The sequence below is a fragment of the Talpa occidentalis genome, unplaced genomic scaffold (genome assembly GCF_014898055.3).
Source record: "Talpa occidentalis isolate TD23 unplaced genomic scaffold, MPIMG_talOcc4v2.1 talOcc4.3, whole genome shotgun sequence".
Taxonomy (NCBI): Eukaryota; Metazoa; Chordata; class Mammalia; order Eulipotyphla; family Talpidae; genus Talpa; species Talpa occidentalis.
This window is the reverse complement of record NW_023603184.1, coordinates 141,480,040-141,497,915: the sequence shown is the minus strand read 5'-3', so window position 1 is coordinate 141,497,915 and position 17,876 is coordinate 141,480,040. Positions and strand designations below refer to the sequence as shown.

General features: G+C 45.4%; 1 protein-coding gene across 1 annotated transcript in view; it reads left to right on the top strand.

Moving 5' to 3' along the window:
• Positions 1-17,876, top strand: part of WDFY1 (WD repeat and FYVE domain containing 1) — a 48,338-nt gene that overhangs the window by 14,189 nt on the left and 16,273 nt on the right. The window contains exons 2-6 of the mRNA XM_037524140.2: positions 1,771-1,838; positions 7,030-7,103; positions 11,840-11,894; positions 15,515-15,665; positions 17,208-17,320. Of these exons, the coding sequence (XP_037380037.1) occupies positions 1,771-1,838; positions 7,030-7,103; positions 11,840-11,894; positions 15,515-15,665; positions 17,208-17,320 (461 nt within the window). The remainder of the gene's footprint in view (positions 1-1,770; positions 1,839-7,029; positions 7,104-11,839; positions 11,895-15,514; positions 15,666-17,207; positions 17,321-17,876) is intronic.

The window sequence follows — 17,876 nt, the reverse complement described above, 5'->3', positions numbered from 1 at the left end:
CTTTAGTCTTACTTCTCTCCTTAACTTTGATCGTGACCTTGGCTTCATAGAGCTTCTGTCCCGGTATCGCACTGCAAGGCTGCCCCATTCTCGCCCCGTGAGCCTTGTCAAGGAGGAGCTTGTTTAATGGGGCTTGAATGGAGAAACTGTTCTAGATTCTTCTTGGCCCTAACCCTGCTTGATTGTGAACAGGTAGCTCTGGCTGGCGTAAGCCACTGCCGGCCTTTGTGGTAAGGACGCGAGGCTGTCTGCGTCAGGATTCGAGGGGTCTCTGGGAAAATAGCACGGCCGTGCCAGCGGCCAGCCCTAGGACCCTCCACCTGGACCCTCCTGGGCTTATCATCAGTTTCGCTCTTTCCCTTTTCCCCACAGATAGACAGATTTCTCCAGTCCTGACACCAGCCATATGGCCAGAAACATCCATTTCAGCTACTGGAGACACACGGATGCATCTCTGCTGGGTTTGCTTTCCAGGGAGGGGGTGGATCTGGCCGGAGTCAGGTGCCCCCTTCTGGCCTCCCCAGCTGTAAGGGAGAGGAAGATGCCCAGTGACTCAGCTTGGCAGAGAGTCCACGGTCACCAGTCAGCGTGGCTGGAGACGGGCTCGTGGCAGATTGGCTGCCTCTGCCCCAGTTCACACATGGGATAGCATGTGTCCACAGAGCTGCTGCACTGCTGGCTTTTATTTGAATGAATGAAGCTCAGCATCTAGTTTTTGTTTTCTTGTAGTAAAGGGGCAGTGTACTGTATCCTGTACAGACTGACAATTGCAGATACCCAGGCAGCCAGAAGCCCTGCCATTCCCCTAGAAAGTTCTCTCATGTCCCTTGGCTTCCTATCTCCCTTCCCCAGAAGCAGCCCCTTGTGAGATTTTTACCCACATAGGCCAGTCTCAGTTGTCTTGACCTTCAAACAAAATGGAAACAAGTTATGTCAACATTTAGACTTACGTGTTTTAGTTTAAGGTTATAAACACCAACCAATTCAGCACTGGCTGACAGCCAGAGTCCGTGTTGCTGTTAGAAACACAAGGATGTGACTGATTACGGGGGAGAAGATACTCAGGAACCATTGTAAAGGCAGCACGTGGCAGCCCTGGAAGGGGCAGTGCTTGTCTTGGGACCTGGGAGAGAGTGGGAGTTTCTAGAAGGTTCTTCTGTGAGTGGACGAGCGAGGGTCACAGAATTCCTTCTTGTTCTTCTGAGGTGATAAACCACAATGTTACACTTCAGCTGTGTTGGTCATTTGTCACCTACCTGCCTGTGATGGAGGTTCTTCCTCTCCTGCGTGTGTTCTGATGAGTGGAGCTGCCCAGATGCGTGGAGTAGGATGCTTGCCTGTTGGGGCGTGAAGACGGGCCTGGTTACGGCAGCGGACTGGGCTTGGCGAAGTCACCTCTCTCCCACTTTCTCTCCATTTAGATCTACTACTCTCCTCATTTGGCTCAGACAGTCAAGCATCCAAGTTTCCATAGTCCCTTTTGTCAAGTTTCCTATGCATATCATTATACAGTGAGCATTTCCTATATTTTTAAAATTCTTTGAACTCACAACTCCTGGGTATTGTGTAAGTTACCATTTGTGGTCACACTACATGTAACTATATATAATTGTGCCTGTGTGCAATGTGTACCATATGCATTGTTTTATGAATTTGTCCAGTTGATTAATTTCACAGTTATTTGGGAAATAATATTGATGATAAAATAAGTTTTCTTCGAGCAAAAAAGAGACAAAATTACTGAAGACCACTCTTTTCTTTTCGCCACAGAACCATCCGAGTATGGCTGAAAAGAGACAGTGGCCAGTACTGGCCCAGCATCTACCACACAATGGCCTGTAAGTAGCTGGACTGTCTGTTCCTCTTGGGAAAGTGCCTTTAATGTCTATGATTATTTAAATCTCAAAATACCTGATTAAAAAGTGCCAGGAGAGTTCAGCACGAGTTTCTTCATTGCCTAATATCTCTGACAGATTGTGATAAACTACAGGAAAACTTCACTTTTGCAAAGGAAGTTGGGTTACTGGCTTAACTGAAGCCGACTTGAGCAAAACTGGGGGACGAAAGAAAGAGGAAAAGAGTTTGGGCCTCCCTCCCCCGTGTTCCCTGTCCTCTGTGTCCACGTCTGTGGGTGTGACTTCTCCCTTAGCCGTAGCTGATTGCGACCCCCGGTGCCGCCATAGCTGGCCTTTTGCCCCCATTTTCACAAACCTTTGGGCACTCTTGGGAGAGTCTAACCAAGGAGTGACACGTTTTAAATAGAGAATTTTCTAAGTAGTCAAGTAGGGTCTGAAAATAGATCTGGAAGCTAAAGATAAATCTCACTTTTATAGTGAGATTTTAATACAGCCCTGAGATGTAGTGACATAAAGTCACCTTTAAATTCTAGTCCTTCAGGCAAATCTCAGCAGCATTTCTTCATCTTTCCTTGGAAGGAACACCCAGGGAGGATGCTGGATACCACCCTGGCCCCGGGGCATGGCCTGGCCTCTGGAGGCAGGGAAGGCAGCCTGCTGTAGCCTGGAGCTCCTTTGTGGTTTAGATTCTTGAGGAGGGATTTTCCTTAGTTGAGAGTTTCAATAGCTAGAGGCCCCTGTGATAAGAAAGTAGGTCTTGGGGCGTGCTTGAGGGTTTGTTACTAAAGAGCTTTATAAAGTTGTCCAAAATAGAGTTCCTCACACTTGTTCCAGACACTGCTGTCAGCCTGTGTAAGAGTCAGTCCACAGGCTGTGGCGCTTGTTACCGACCCCCACTCCTCAGCGACTCCGTATAACCCCCAGCTGAGCGGTGGCCTGCATGAGTGCCCAGTGAGCCTTGGCTGCCTTCAGGGCTCAGCGCTTCCATTTGTCCTGCTTCCAGCTGACAGCCTGGGCTGGCCACCTGCTCTGTCTTCACAATCGTTCAGTACAAGCAAAGTGGGCTTTTTGGGAACACGCTGGTATGAAGACAACTACTCTTGTACAGGGAACCATAAGATTTTCTATAGGGAGCCCTCTGGATAACGGCCTTAAGACCTAGCCCCACTTATGTGCCTTGCTGGAGTCACTCCCTGGCCTGTGTACTGTGACGCGCACCTTTGGATTCTCTCTCTGATATCTTGTGGAGCCCTTTTGAGAAATTTGCTTGCAGAATTCTTTGGACCAGGGCAGAGGCAGGTGGGACACCTTGGGGCTCTGAGCCTGTTATAGAGCAGGGAGAGGGGCAGCCCAGACCCTGCAAACCTGCCTGTTCTAAATGGGTTCTGCCATCCGCCGCATCAACACAAAACATAGGAGACTTTAATGGGAAGGAACTTTAATACAGCTAGGAAACAATCCAGGAAAGGCAAAGAATCTAGTTTCTAAATCAAGTACCCAAAGTGACCCGACCCCTCGTGGGTAAAACTCCATCCAAATGGGATTGGCCCAGAGCAAGGCCCCAAAGCCTGCCACAAGTCTAAAGCACCTTCCAGTGGGGACCCACAGAAAAGGGTCAGAAACAACCAGACAAGCCCGGAAGGAAAAGAGCAAAATCAACATCAAGATAAAAGCTGCCATGGTCCCCTCCCCACGGGTCTCACCCACATCTGTGTCACCCAGTCCACGACCAAAAGGCAAGCGCAGTTTCTTCACATGTCTCTAGGCTCCATGCGCCTCCTCCAGGTCTCCTTCTGGCTCCATCCTGCTTCCTTCCTTCCTCAGTCTCCTCTGCAGCTTCTCTCCCTGCTCAGCTCCACCCTCCCTTGGGTGGGGCAGGGAACCTCCCCCTTTCCTGGGGACCACCCTGTTACAAGCCCACCCTTTGCCCAGCCAAAATAAGGCTTGTCTTAGACTGAGAACACCTTCCTTCCAAAGACGTGGGGACAGGATGGCAGCAGCCTCAGGACCTCGTGTGGTGCTGGTTTCTTTGTGTGCAGTCCTGTTAACCTGCTGTTTTTCCTCCCACCCTCCCTTCTCCTATACTTCATATTTTGGCCACAGCTCAGTCTCCTTGAGGCTACAACCTTGGGGTTCATGCTCATTAGGACAGAGAGCAGCAGAGATGGACATTGTTCTGTATTTAGTTCGATGACTCCTTTGTTTGTTTTCCCCAAATATTGAGTAGCGCTCCTAATTACTTTCTCTTCCAGGGTATCCAAACCCAGCAGAAATGCACGCTTTGTGTTGGCTTTTCCATCTTGGGCACATGGCTTTGGTGCTGTCCTTGCTAACTTGGCTGAGCTGTACCCCCTGGAGCAGCCCCGGAAATTGTGGTTAGAAAGACAGTGAAAGCCAGAAAGAACAGGCACACAGTCACCCCTGCCGGTGTCCAGCACTGTGTGTGTGTGCCTTTACCCACAGCCTGCAGCTCCAGAGGCTTCTTTAATATCTCCATCTGGAACTGCGTCTGCAGATAAATCTGTAAGAACTCTGCTAGGATAAAACAGAATGAATCAATTATGCGAAATAACTACTCTCCTGTTTTAGAATGATGTTTAAAGTTAAATTCAAAATACAAGAAGAAAGTGCCGTCCTGGCTTTAAGAACTACCTGCATATTTCCTGACGCAGGATGCACTCATTAGTGGTCATCTCCAATGTAAAACATTTCCCTGTGGACTGACAGAATGATCCGTATGCCAGAACTTAGTATATTGCTCTGTGGAGCCCAGTTATGCTTTATAACATTGCCTCACATAACAAAAGCAATTTTAGCAGTCTGCTGTAGCCAGACTGAAATTTAGCTTAGTTGCTGCTCCTACTCTGTGCCTCCTGCCTTTTTTTTCCTTCTGGTAATACCATCTTAAGCAATCGCAACAGCTGTGCAAGGTGGATGCTCTTTCACCATTTAGTAGATGAGGAAACTGAGGAAAATCGATTACTGGCAGTTGGAATACCAACCCACGCCTGTATGAGTCCAAAACTCAGCTGCCCACCACGGTACTGGTTGGGCCCAGCAGCTTTCCCTGCAGAAGGTCAGACGGTAAATATTTAGACTGTGGACCAGACAGTGTCTGTGACAGTCGCTCAGGTCTGCCATGAAAACGAAAGAGCAACCAAACGGCACACACACCCCAGATCCTGATTGTGCTCCAGACAAGCAAGGAAGGTTCTTCACCAAGCCAGAGTTTCCAGCACAGGCCCTCGGGCTGCAGCTATGCCGTGCTAAAGGCCACTACTTTGAAAAACGATTTGGAATTTTGCTTTTTTTAAATAAAATTATGTGACTGCCCAGACCTCCCTCTCTTTTTTTCTTCAATGGCTTATTTTACTAGAACCTTCCCTTCTAGGAAGAAAGCCAGAACATCTTTATATACAAAACAAACAAACTTGGGAGGGAAGCTTTTTTCATTTTTAAATGGAGGACTTCTCTAGCTTCCTAAAATCATTCAGCGTGTTGTAATTTTTGCACAAAAGAGGGATTTTTACATATTTATATACAGTTAAAGAGTTGGGCAAAAAGAGAATTTTGAAACCAAAGCTTTAAGATTCAGTGCCAACTGAAAAGTTAGCAATAATGCCATTGAATCTATGAAATCACCAAAGCCTGATTTGATTTAGCCAAGATAATTTTATGAGCACTTACTCAAGAGCACTTTGTGTGAAGATACATATCTCTTTGAGGTTATAATCTTGAACTATCCATTTTTTTGTTGTCTCAATATCAGTGTGGTGGCTAAGGGGATGCAAGCTTGTACTCAGTTCCATTGTCTTATACAGACAGTGGCAGCTGAAGGGAAGCATCATTTCCTGTATGTTGATCATAGAGGTAACTGGGTTTTTGCCTTTGGGTGCAAACCAGTATTACAGTTTTTTCTTCCTTTAAGGGGGGAATATGAGCCCATTATAGAGAGAATGTCCAACTACTTCTAAATGGGTGACTTCGTTTATAAGACTTTGTTTTTCTATTTTTGTTGTAAGAAGTTTTATTTTAATGTAAACTCTAGTTTGCTTGCTTATTTCTTTTTCCAGGCATGCATCTTCTTATGGTGGCTCCCCCATGAGTAAGATTCTCTAGGCTGAAAAGAGCCCAAACATTTCTTTTTCCACCCGTCCCATTTTCTAACTCCCTTTAATTCTGGTTTTTAGCAAAAGGAAACTACTTAGATTTTCTCCTTTCTAAGCCTTCTTGTCTGGCTCATACTTTCAGAAAGGGTAGTGAAGCCTGGCAGGGGTTGTGCCTGAGAAAAAGCAGGTGCTGCTTGAGTCACGTGCCACTGTGATGGACACAGAGCCAAGTCTACACCACATGACTCTGGTTACTGTAGACTGACATGTGTGTGATTCATTGCAAAAGAGAACATTTTTTGACTATTGAAAAAAGTGATTCCAAAGTGACTTTCCCAGCTGCTCACATATGCCAGGGAATTCTGGTGCTGGGAACTCCCGCCCCGCCTTTCTACACATGGCAGCTCCTTTTTCCCTGTGATGGGACCGGAGGCAGGGCGGGGTAACTGCTGTGTTTAGGTGGCAGACCAGGGCCTACCTCAGGTCCCTAGACCTCTCCAGCCTGTTGGTAGGGGTTTCAATCAGATGAAGCTTCACCGAAAGTTACAGAAATCATTTAGAAGCTTTTTAAAATTAGAAATTTTTTTGTTTTTAAGTTCTTAATCATCTTTTTTTTTTTTTTTTTAAAAAAGATTCATTATTTATACAAGCACTGGGGGCAGTCAGAAGCGCAGGAGGGTGAGAGAATTCACCAGAGCCAGAGCGGGGAGCAGAGCAGGCAGAAGGACCGAAGTACACTGCTGAGGGGAGCAGCGGGCGGCAGGAGAGGTCTGCGCGCCAAGTGGGACCCTCACCCGGTGGCCGAACTGGCGCTGCAGAGGCTGCGGGCAGCTTCGCAACCCAGCGCTCAACTGCTGCGCCACCGGGGAGGCACTAAAATTAGAAAATTTAACTAAAACAACAGAAAGAACTTGAGTAACATTTTCAGTTTTCATCATCCTTTTCTACAAAACATTTATACTCTTTTTAAGCCTGAATGGTACAGCTTTTTCTGACAGTGTGCTTTGAGTACTGACTTAAATGCTTAGCCTTGCTTTGTAATGTGGTCTTTGTCTTTCTGGCAGCTCCCTGCTCTGCTATGACTTACCATCACGACAGCAGACGGATATTTGTGGGCCAGGATAATGGAGCTGTGATGGTAGGTAGCTTCTGTGCTCACTCCTGTTAGCTGAAATAATATTAGCGATAAATACCTGATTGTTCGGCATAAACACTTGTTTAATCCAGTGTAGGACTTTGGCCCCAAAATGCATTGATTTTAGTTAGTGCTTAATTTTAAACTAGTCCCACAGAGCTCAGAATGCCATCGTGATTGATGGTTCACACAGCCTTAGTGCCTGAGACAAGGGGAGCATGGTGGAGAGAGAGAGAGAGAGAGTGTGTGTGTGTGTAACAGAGGAGCAGGAAGAAGAACAAAATTAGGGACCATTCATTCAGCCAGCAACTCACAGAACTCTTTATGGCAGTGCTTCTCCAACTATCTTTGGTGAAAGACCAGATATTTAAAGTTTTCTACTTGTGATTGTTTTTTTTTTTTAATGCATCTAATTGTGTGTTTGTTTTTTTCTTAATTGAGATAATTTTTATACCATAAAATTCATCATTTTATGGTGTGCAGGTCAGTGCTTTTGTACTATATTCACAAGACTGTTTAACCATTAACTTTCTAATTCCAGCATTTCCATTATTCTCCCACCCCTCAAAAAAATCTCAATACCTATTAGCAGTCACCCCTGTACCTCCTACCCCAGCTCCTGGAAGCCACTGATCTACTTTCTGAGTCTAGTGAGCTTTCTATTCTACACATTTTATATAAATAGAATCACAAAACGTGTGACCTATTATGTCTGACTTTCACATAGCATTATGTTTCCGAGGTCCATCTATGTTGTAGCTTGAATTAGTACGCCTTTCCTTTTGTGGTGCAATCATATTCCACGACACTGATATGCCCACTGTCATCCGTTAGCCTATGGGCATTTGGATTGTTTCCACTTTTTGACCACTGTGAAGAGTGGTGGTATGATCATTCGTGTACACACACACACACACACACACACAGCCCTTAGGAATGGAATTGCTACATCATAGGGTAACTCTGTCTTTAACTTTTTGAGGAACTGTCAAACTGTTTCCCAAAGTCACTACACCATTTTTCATTCCCGCCAGCAATGTTACAAGGATACCAGGTTTTCGACATCATTGCCCCCGCTTGTTATTTTTGATATTTTTGTTTGGTTTTCTTATGGCCGTCCTATCCATGTGAAGGGCTACCCCATTATGGTTTAATTTGCTTTCCTCCAATGGCCAGTGATGTCATAGAGTGATGAGCATCTTCTCATGGGTTTTTTTTTTTTTTTTTTTTTTTTTTTTTTTTTTTTTTTTTTTTTGCCATTTGTGCATCACCTTTGGAGAAATTACCGATTCAAGTCCTTGGCCCATTTTTTTAAAACATGCATTTATTTGTTTGATTGTTTGGCATTTTAAGACACTTGGACTTCCAGTCCGAAAGAGTTGACCAATGAAATCATCTGGTCCTGGACTTTTCATTGTGTGGGAATTTTTGAGTACGAGCTGAAGCTCTTTATTTTCTCACACATTTTTAATTTCCTTTTCGGTATTTGTTGTTTTGGTCTTAGGAGTTTGTCCGTTTCCTCTGGCGTCTCTGATGTGTTGGATGAGTTTGTTCATAGCCGCCCTGGGGCGCTCCCCTTTTCTGTAAGGTTGATGGTAGTGCCCCCCCATTCCCTCTCTGAATCTAGTAATGTGCGTCCTCTCTTGTCTCTCTCTCCCAGCCAAATGTTTATCCATTTTGTTGATTCTCAAAGACCCAGATTTGGTTTCATTGATTTTCTCTGTTGGTTTTCCTTTTCTCTACTTTTTTCAATTCCGGTCCTTCTTATTTCCTTCCCTCTGTTTGTTTCAGTTTAGTAGGCTGGGTTGATATTCCTGATACTACATTCCGGAAATCAGTGAGAAAATCCACTGACTTCATTCTTGGATGTCACAACCATTTTGAATGGCTGTAAAGGTTTCTGAGCGCTCACTCCCTATTCCTCTGCTTCTCTGCTCGTGAATGTTTATCCAGCACCAGTGTCATGCAGGGTGCTAAGTCACTCAGTCCCTGCTCTCAGGGGTCTCTCAGTCTAGTGGGAGGGACAGACAGTCTAGTGGGAGGGACAAACAGTGCACAGGCACTGAATAAACGTCAGGTCACATGTTGTAGTCAGTGCTGTGGACACACACAGGTGCAGTGAAAGATGGAGCCCAGAGGCAGTGGCCCCCTGTGGACAGGAAGATTGCTACAAGGACTTGCTGTGTGGGAGGGAGCCCGCGGGCAGAGCCAGAGAGTTCTCCAGAAAGGAAGGTAGGCATTAGGACTCGAGCGAGGCGGGAGGCCTCCGGTAGCTGAGTACTTGGAGGAGGCTCTCATGACCGGGTCGTGCCAGAGCCAGTGGGGAGTGTGGGCTGAGGCCCATCACTCAGGGCCTTGTAGGTCTGGGTCAAGCTTTAGGCTTCGTTGTCAGTGCCAAGGGGGGCTCTGGGGGTTTTCAGACCAGAGCCAGGACATAACTTACATTGTTTACAGCCCCTTGGTGGAGAACAGATCGAGGGCAGTGAGCATGTTGTAGCATGTGGGTGAGGGGACGGCACAGTGAGGGTGGGTCTGAGACAGTCTCCTTGTCGGGAGGAGGACATCAGGTTTCTGGCCTGAGGAAGTGGGTAGACAGAGGTATTGTTTATCAAGGAGAGAAAGGCTTAGGGTTGGGAAGGGGACAGCAAGGAGTCCGCTGTATGCTGAAGATGCCGCCGAGGCATCTGGTGGCCATGGAACTTGGCATTGGACTTACAGCGTGGAGCCCAGGAGAGGCCAGGCGGGATGTCATCAGCCCCAGGAGGTTTTGAAACCATGGGAATGGCGGTGATCACCTGGGGAGGAGGAGTGGAGACTGGGCGGGGCCTGACTCCTGCCTCTCTCTGAGATTTAGGACGGGGGCTGAGGGGGAAGGCAGGTTGTGGGAGGGGAGACGTGAGCCGAGATTCGCAAACTGGTGATCACACGAGTTGTTGGGGTGCTGGTTGGAGTACTTATTTCCCGGCCCTTGCCTGGCCGGGAGAGACTGGGAGTGTGTGTGAGTGGGCTGCTTGGGATTGTGTGTGAGAAGAGGCCCTATATAACGGGGGGGGGGCACTGAGCTGTGGGGGGCCTGGCTTTCCTAGCTCATGTGCACTGTGTGGAAGAGGGGCTTGGAGGGCAGGCCTGAGAGGGGCTCCGGCATGAGAACTTGAAACACTGGGCGGGGCTGGAGAAGAAGTGAGGGTTTCCAGAACTATCTGGCAGCAGGGCTTGGCTTTGCTGGCAAGATGTGGCTGTTTAATAGAGAGCGGACTTCAGCTGGCTTCCAGGTCTCTAGCCGGGCAGCTGGGGAGCGGTTGGCTGTCCTCGAGACAGAAATGGCCCTGGCGAAGAGGGCCAAGGGGATAGTGTTTGGTCTGGGCTGGGCGTGGGTTCTTCGAAGCTAGTTGCCAGTGGGAGCGGGTTTGGGCTCATCTCTCAAGAAGGTTTTTTGGCTGAAAAGGGGACGAAGAATGTTGTATTGTTGAAAGAGTTTCAGGTTTTGTTCGTTTCCTTTTCAAAATGACAGGAGAAGAAACCTTGAGTTGTGCTAGGGGCCAAGAAGGAAAGAGCCAGTGGAAAGCATAGCCGCCTGCCCCTGCAGTTCCTCAGTGCTGGGCAAGTGGCAGGGCTGGCCGGGCGGCTGGGGCTTGATGCTCTTGGAAATGCCTTGGGCTCATCACGGCCACGGGCTCACACACATATAAGAAGTCATGGTGGCGGCCTCAGCTCTCATTGTCATGGTGGCAGAAAGCGATGATTTCTCAGGGACCGTGGGTGGGTGCTGCCATTTTTCATAGTGTGTGAGGCCTCCTAGAACTCCTCAGTGGAAAGGGGCAGCGTAAACCCACTTTATCATTAGTTAGCAATTGATCTATTAAGCAGACCAGATTAGTAGCGATTATGCAATGAGGAGACAGCTTTGTACTTTGCAAAATCAAGACAGAGAACAGGAATTGGTATTGCTTTGTGGGGTTTTGTTTATTTTCCAGTCTGAGAAGTCAGCAGTTTACAATGTCTCTGTTACTTAATGCCTTAAGATCTTACCGATTTAGCCTTGATCTGTAGAATTTTTAATTAGGATTTTTTACTTCCCATTTTATGTTGAGGTTCATTTTCTGATTTTAAGAAGTATTTGCTTTTCATTTTTTTCCTTAGTTATAGAGTATGACTTAGTCTATAAAATTTCTGAGAACACAGGAGCATCAAAATAGGAAAATCACCCACAATCTCTAAATTCCGTTCCCCCGCCCCCCGCGCCCCGTGTTTTGTATGTGAAATGTTTATTTTCCCCCTTACACTGCCCAGATACTCACTACCTTCTTCTCACTGTAGCTGAGACTGTCACTTTCTGTGCCTATGGCCTGGAGGCATTTTCAGCCGTAGCAGGGAGAGCCCAACTGCCAGCACACGCCTTGACAGTGAGAGGGGTAGGAGGTGCTCACGCGGGGAGACACAGAAGTGTTGCTCTGGGCAGTGGGATTTTCTGTTTGTGGTCTGGTCTCCCCAAGAAATGGCCTTGCTGTTGAGGAATTTCTAATAAGGAAAAAAAAGCAATAAACACGCTCCTTTTGGAAAAACAAAAAAAAGCAAGAAATGCTGGCCTGGGGCCAGGCCTGCTGAAAGGAGCAACTCCTGCCATCTGGTGTCTCCGTGTGTTGATAGGCATTTTAGGATTTTACTTTGTCTTGAAAGTTAAGTTCCTGTTGTTTAAAAAAAAACATAACTGTCATCTTATTGCATGTGTTTACTTTTAGGAATTTCATGTTTCTGAAGATTTTAATAAAATGAACTTTATCAAGACCTACCCAGGTAATTATAATGTGCTCACTCACTTGCACGCTTCTACATGGAGATGCACAGACACACATGCACACGAGTATGCACACACACACCCCTGGAACACTGTCTCTTAGGATGTAAATCAGGTTTCATGTTAACTCTTTACTCTTGTCCCCCCAGTTATGTGAGAGCCTATTAGCTTTCCTGCTATTAATCGTCCTTTTCCTGACCATTAACGTTAAACATTGTATGTGCTGTCCCATTGGGTTCTGGTATCAGCTTTAATTTAACCTTCTGCTGCTGAACCCACGCATCGCCTCGTTGGGCAGTGCCCCTGCCGTGTGTGTGAGAGTGTGTGTATGTCTGTGGGTACTGCTGTCCTGTGTCTGTAGACGCTTGTGTTGATGTCACTCTGACTCCAATCCTGCCTCTCTGATTACTCCTATTTGAGGCAAATTCCTAAAAACAGGGCAAGTGTTAGGTTCTATGATGCCTGGATATTTTGCAAACTGCTTCCCAGCAATATTCTAACTCTGCATCCCAGGAGTCCTGGTGGACATTGTCTGCCCCTGAAGTCTTCACAGTGCTGCCGCCTTATCCCGTTCTTTATTTTCCAGTTTGGTAGTCAAACGAATACTCAACTTTAAGTTTTATTTAATAAATATCGACCATATGTCATTTTTTATGAACGTTCATAATTTTGGCCATGATCCCAGGGAGTCATGTTTGCTAGTAAACCTATGAAGGGCCCTTTTATATAACGCGCTTAGCGTCTTGGGATTCAGTGGCATGTATATTGTTCCCAGTTTTACTTTGCCTTGTAAATCCATGCATCTTTTCACTTCATGAAAGCAAGTGTCTGATGTTAACTTGAGCTTGAACTTGCAAAACCAAAGCAGGTTGGTTAATTTGGGGGCTCCCATCAGATCAATTATCTGGCTCCTAGAAATTTCACACATAACAATTATTCTCATCATCTTCACCATACATTTATAAATTTGTTATTTTGTGTTTGTGGATAAAGTGAAACTTCAAGTCCTGATATTTTTTGGTATACATTGTTCATTTTTGTGAAGTCTGGCCTGATAATAGGATATGGAAAAGACCTTTGAATTTTAATAGGAAGCACAAGTTACTGCTCCATAAATACTGTGTCATCTGCTCCAAATTTTATTTATTTATTTTTTAAAGATTTATTTATTTATACAAGCACTGGGGTACAGGCCAGAGGCACGGGAGGGTGAGAGAATTCACCAGAGACAGAGCAGGAAGCAGAACAGGCAAAAGGACCAAAGTACACTGCTGAGGGGAGCAGCGGAAGAGACAGGAGAGGTGTGCCGCACCATCTGGGAATCTCCCTGGCTGGCCGGGAATCAAACTGGTGCTGCAGAGGCTGCTGACAGCTCGGGAATCGAACTGGCGCTGCAGAGGCTGTGGACAGCTTCATAGCGCTGCGCTCAACCCGCTGTGCCACTGGGGAGGCCTGCTCCAAATTTTAAAGTGATGTAATTACTGCTAGACATGGATTATGTTGTTGGCGAAACTGTTTTGTGAAAATGAATAATAGATGCTCCCATCTTGTGTTGTCGAATAATGTCCAAGTGTTACAGTGTTACCCCTAGTTTTTGAACTATCTTTTAAAAATTAAAACAATAGAAACGACTCTGACTTACCAACTCTCACTCATAGGTTTATCTTGAAATAATCAAGAATTCTTAAGTTCCTTATGAAGTTTATATCTATCCAGTCAGTATTTCTAGCAAAAGGCAAATTTTTTAATAAGTTATTTCATCATTGAATACTTTGTCAGATGATTTCATAGTTACATGTTTAGTGGTGTTTTGATCCCTATTTTGGTTTTTTAGGTTTATTATGGGCTGTAAGGCCACATAATTTTTTGCAGTGGCTTCAAAACCTTTACATTTCATTGACTAGTAACATTTTTTAAAAAACATAAGATAGGATTGTCAGCTTTTTTTTTTTTGCCTCAATGAACAGTTTATAAAATAAAAATGATGCAAAACACACATGACCATATTTCACCACACTGTCATAAAAGACAGGACACTTCAAAACAAAGGATTAGAAATAGGAGCATTCTTCCCCAGAGAGGACAGATGGCCGTTTGCTCCCACATCTTCACACAGACAGAGGGAACGAGCTTGGCCTCTGGCCTGAGGCGGCCCCCCACAGGCTTAGTTCCAGCAGTGTTTGAAGTCAGCGAGGTTACTCTGTGGCTGGTTTGGGCATTTAATCTGTTTGCCTCTCAGTTTGCTCTCTGAACGTGGACATACACACACCCCGTGTTTGTGTAAATCAGAAAAAGCACTGAAACTAAAGAAGCAGAAGGCCCACTTTGCCACCGAGTCAGCTGATGGCGGTTCTCACTACCTGGGACTTGGCTTATTGGTGTTGAGTGTTGAGGACGAACAGCCACCAGAACCTTTAAATTTCAGGTTCCTACCTGAGTGTTTAAAGTCCAGCATAACTGCCTAGCACTGGGTGAGCCCCAGGGTCACAGAGGCTTGGGGAGAAGCAGTCCCTCAGTGCTTCTACTGCTGAGAGTAAGTTCTACAGTTTCCCTGTCTGGCTTCTAACCTCAGTCATCAGACTGGGCACTTGTGAAACATCTGCTCTTTGCATGGACTCCTGCGTGATGAAGTAGAAGATGGGTCGCTGCCCCACCATGGTTTATGGTCAACCAGAAAATAGAAACATTCTAGAAGCTAGGTAATAAGTGGAACGCCTTCCTCACGCTCAGCCCTTCTTTTGGAATAGGGAACTTAGCAATTATTTTGTCTTTATAACAGTAAGTTTGTGTGTACAGACAGAAATTATGCTGGAAACAAAATGCCTGTACCTATTTAATTTCAGAAAATCACAGTTGCTCTCTGTACAATGTCAGGGTATTCTAAACGGTCAAAGCATCAAAGTTAAATATAATGAAAACATTGTTCTTTTAAGACCGCTGCTTTCCTTATGGAACTCATTGGTAGTTGTTTTAAATCTATATTTGATTCAAGTCCTTCTTGAGCATTAATCTTTTTAAAAATCTACTGAAGTAGTGATTGGTGGGTGACATGAAGGCTTCAGGCGTGCAACTTTAGGACTCTGCACCTGCACGGACTACTCTGTGTTCGCCCTGAAGATGTGTTTCCACCTCCCCCACTTACTTGACCATTTTCTCCAACTCACCCTCCTTGCCCCTTCCCTTTCAGAGCCACCTCTCTTGTAGTTTAAGAGCTGGCTGTTTTGTTTGTCTGTTCTGTTTCCTTACCTTCCACAGGCGTGAGGTCATAGGTGTTTGTCTTCCTCCGTCTAACTCGCCTCCCTTAGCGTAATGCCCTCCAGGTCCATGCATGTTGTCCTAAACAACATACCATTCTTTTTAGAAGCCTCTTGAATATTATCCTGCAGTGATTTGTAGCTTCTGCTGTCTTCACGCAGGAGCCAGAGGACCGGGGTGGGAGGCCTGGGTTGTGGTCGCAGCAGAGCAGGCTAGCTGAAACGTGAGCACAGAATGCAGGCATTGCCAGGAGGAATTCACTTAGGAATTTGGACTGGGAGGCTCCAGATTCAGAGGGGCCCTCAGTCCTCATCCCAGGAGATGTGATTCTGAAGGGCACAGACTGTCCCTTTCTGTCCCCCAGCTCATCAGAACCGGGTGTCTGCGATCATCTTCAGCTTGGCCACGGAGTGGGTGGTCAGCACCGGCCATGACAAGTGTCTCAGCTGGATGTGCACGCGCAGTGGGAGCCTGCTGGGCAGGCACATCTTCTCCGCCTGGGCGTCCTGTCTGCAGTATCCTTCCAGGGGTCGCGCCTGCTGCACCACTGTCTCGGCGTGTCGTTCTGAGTCTGACCCTCAGCTGTGCATTGAGATCCAAAGTCTGAATGGACCCCGCAAACCCCCATAATATCCAGGCATTTCTGTATCTACTTCTCTTTGGTATAAAATTAAAAATAATGGAGTGAATTGCTGTTCTTTGTGGGGAAATGCTATCTGTTTTTAATATAAAATGGAAAATCTAAACCTGACTAATGTAAATCCCCTCTCCTCATTCCTTTGAATTTTGAAGTGAAAGAAAAGACTTTTTATTGGGTAAAGGAAAAAAAGGAATTAATCTTATAATAATTGGTTATTTGCAGACCCTGCAAGAGAGCAAATTGGTGTCCCTGCAGAGCGTAATATAAAACTTAAAAATCTTTCATTGAACTTTTTGTTGTTGTTGGAAAGGATTCGTCATCCTAACAGTGCTCTCAAAGTTGCCTCAGGAAGCTCCCAAACTGTTAAGAAATTGCCACTTTAAAAATTTCCTACTATGATGTGGCATTTGTCTCACACATAACCGCCCTCCTTTGGCCACCTGCAAATTTGTGGGTTAGAGATGGCACGGTCAGGGCTGCCAGCTACGGCAAGTCATGCCCTTCTCCATAAAGGCCTTTTTTCCCCATAGAAAGTCTTTATGAAAAAATGTTTGCTACAATTGACTGTGCAGCATGAGATATTTAAAATAGTGCCATACACTTCAGAGTGAAACAAGGGAAATATTCAGATCTGTCATGACCTAATTAGCTAAGCAAATGTTTTGTGTTTGGCTTTTCATATGCGTTATAGAAATGAGCACAGTCACATATTACACATGATAATATGTAATGACATATTATACCCAGTCAGCAGTGCTCTTGTTGACCAGTGTTTGGAATTTAAAAGGTATTTTATCCTATTGTGTATAAACCACTGATTTGTCATGAGTTTTATGGCTAAAAAGTGATTGAGAAAGTAATGAGTGGTTACCCTTAGATAATATATTTTAAAATTTTCTGCTACCCCAAAGAACTGCCCTTTGGATGATTAAACTGTCCACAAGACTTGAAAGTAAACCACCCCCTGCACTTAAAGCTAAGTCATGTAGACCAAAATAAAGGGGTTCGTGTCCTGCATTTGCTGTCAGTTTTACATTATTTCTACAGCTACTTCGTGGTAGCCTTTTTGTTCAGTTCTTTCTTGCTTTCTTGTTATTGAGCTTTTTTACAGTCTCATACTTTGCTATAAGCTGATTCTAAATACTTGTTTTCGGGCCTGTCTTCATCAGCGTTTATCTTCTTTTAGTTCCAGCTTCTACAGCAGTGAACAAATTCCTGCTGAACGATGAATATGCATCTTCCTAGTAATTCCAGCCGTTCTTTTTCCTCCAACGTTTACACTCTGTGTGATTTTACCTTGGGTATTTCTTTTCTCATTACAGGTTTTGGTCTGTGCTCCTTCTCTTTAAAATGCACATTTTCTGTTGTCTGCCTTTGAGATGGGTTGCGTTATGTCTCCTTGACCGCTACTCCACAGATACGATTTTGACACTCAGTATGCTTTTGTTGGCGATTACTCTGGACAGATCACCCTGCTGAAGCTTGAGCAGAACACCTGTTCGGTTATCACAACACTCAAAGGACACGAAGGTAGGCTGTGCTTCCCCTGCAGTGTGTCCTCCTAGTCAGGGTGGCCAAGTTTCATTCTCAGCTCGTGATTTCATGAATGAGCAATTCCTTATGGTCTGTTAGATTTCAGTCTGCTCTGTCAGTGGGGGGTTTATTTTATTTTATTTTATTTTGCATAGAAGAACTGGGGTGGAGGCCTGAGGTGCTGGGGGTGAGAGCGTTCAGCAGAGACAGAATGGGGAACAGAACAGGTGGATCTACTGAAATACACTGCTGAGGGGAGCAGCGGAAAGACAGGAGAGATCTGCTGTGCCATATGTGGGACAGCTCCCTGGCCAGGGATCGAACTCAGGCTGTGGTGGTGATAGGAGGCCCAGCTGTGGGATTTAGATCTCAAAGAGTGAACAGTCTGTGAAGGTAAGGGTGTCAGCTAGGGTCTCATATTGTCAAAATCTTCTACATACTTGTGTGGAAAATGCTTTCTGTTTTGTTGACCAGTTTAAATGATTTTCAGGTGCTCTTTCCAAATTTTCTTGTAAACAGAACTTTGGAAGAATTTTTTATCTTGGTTATTACT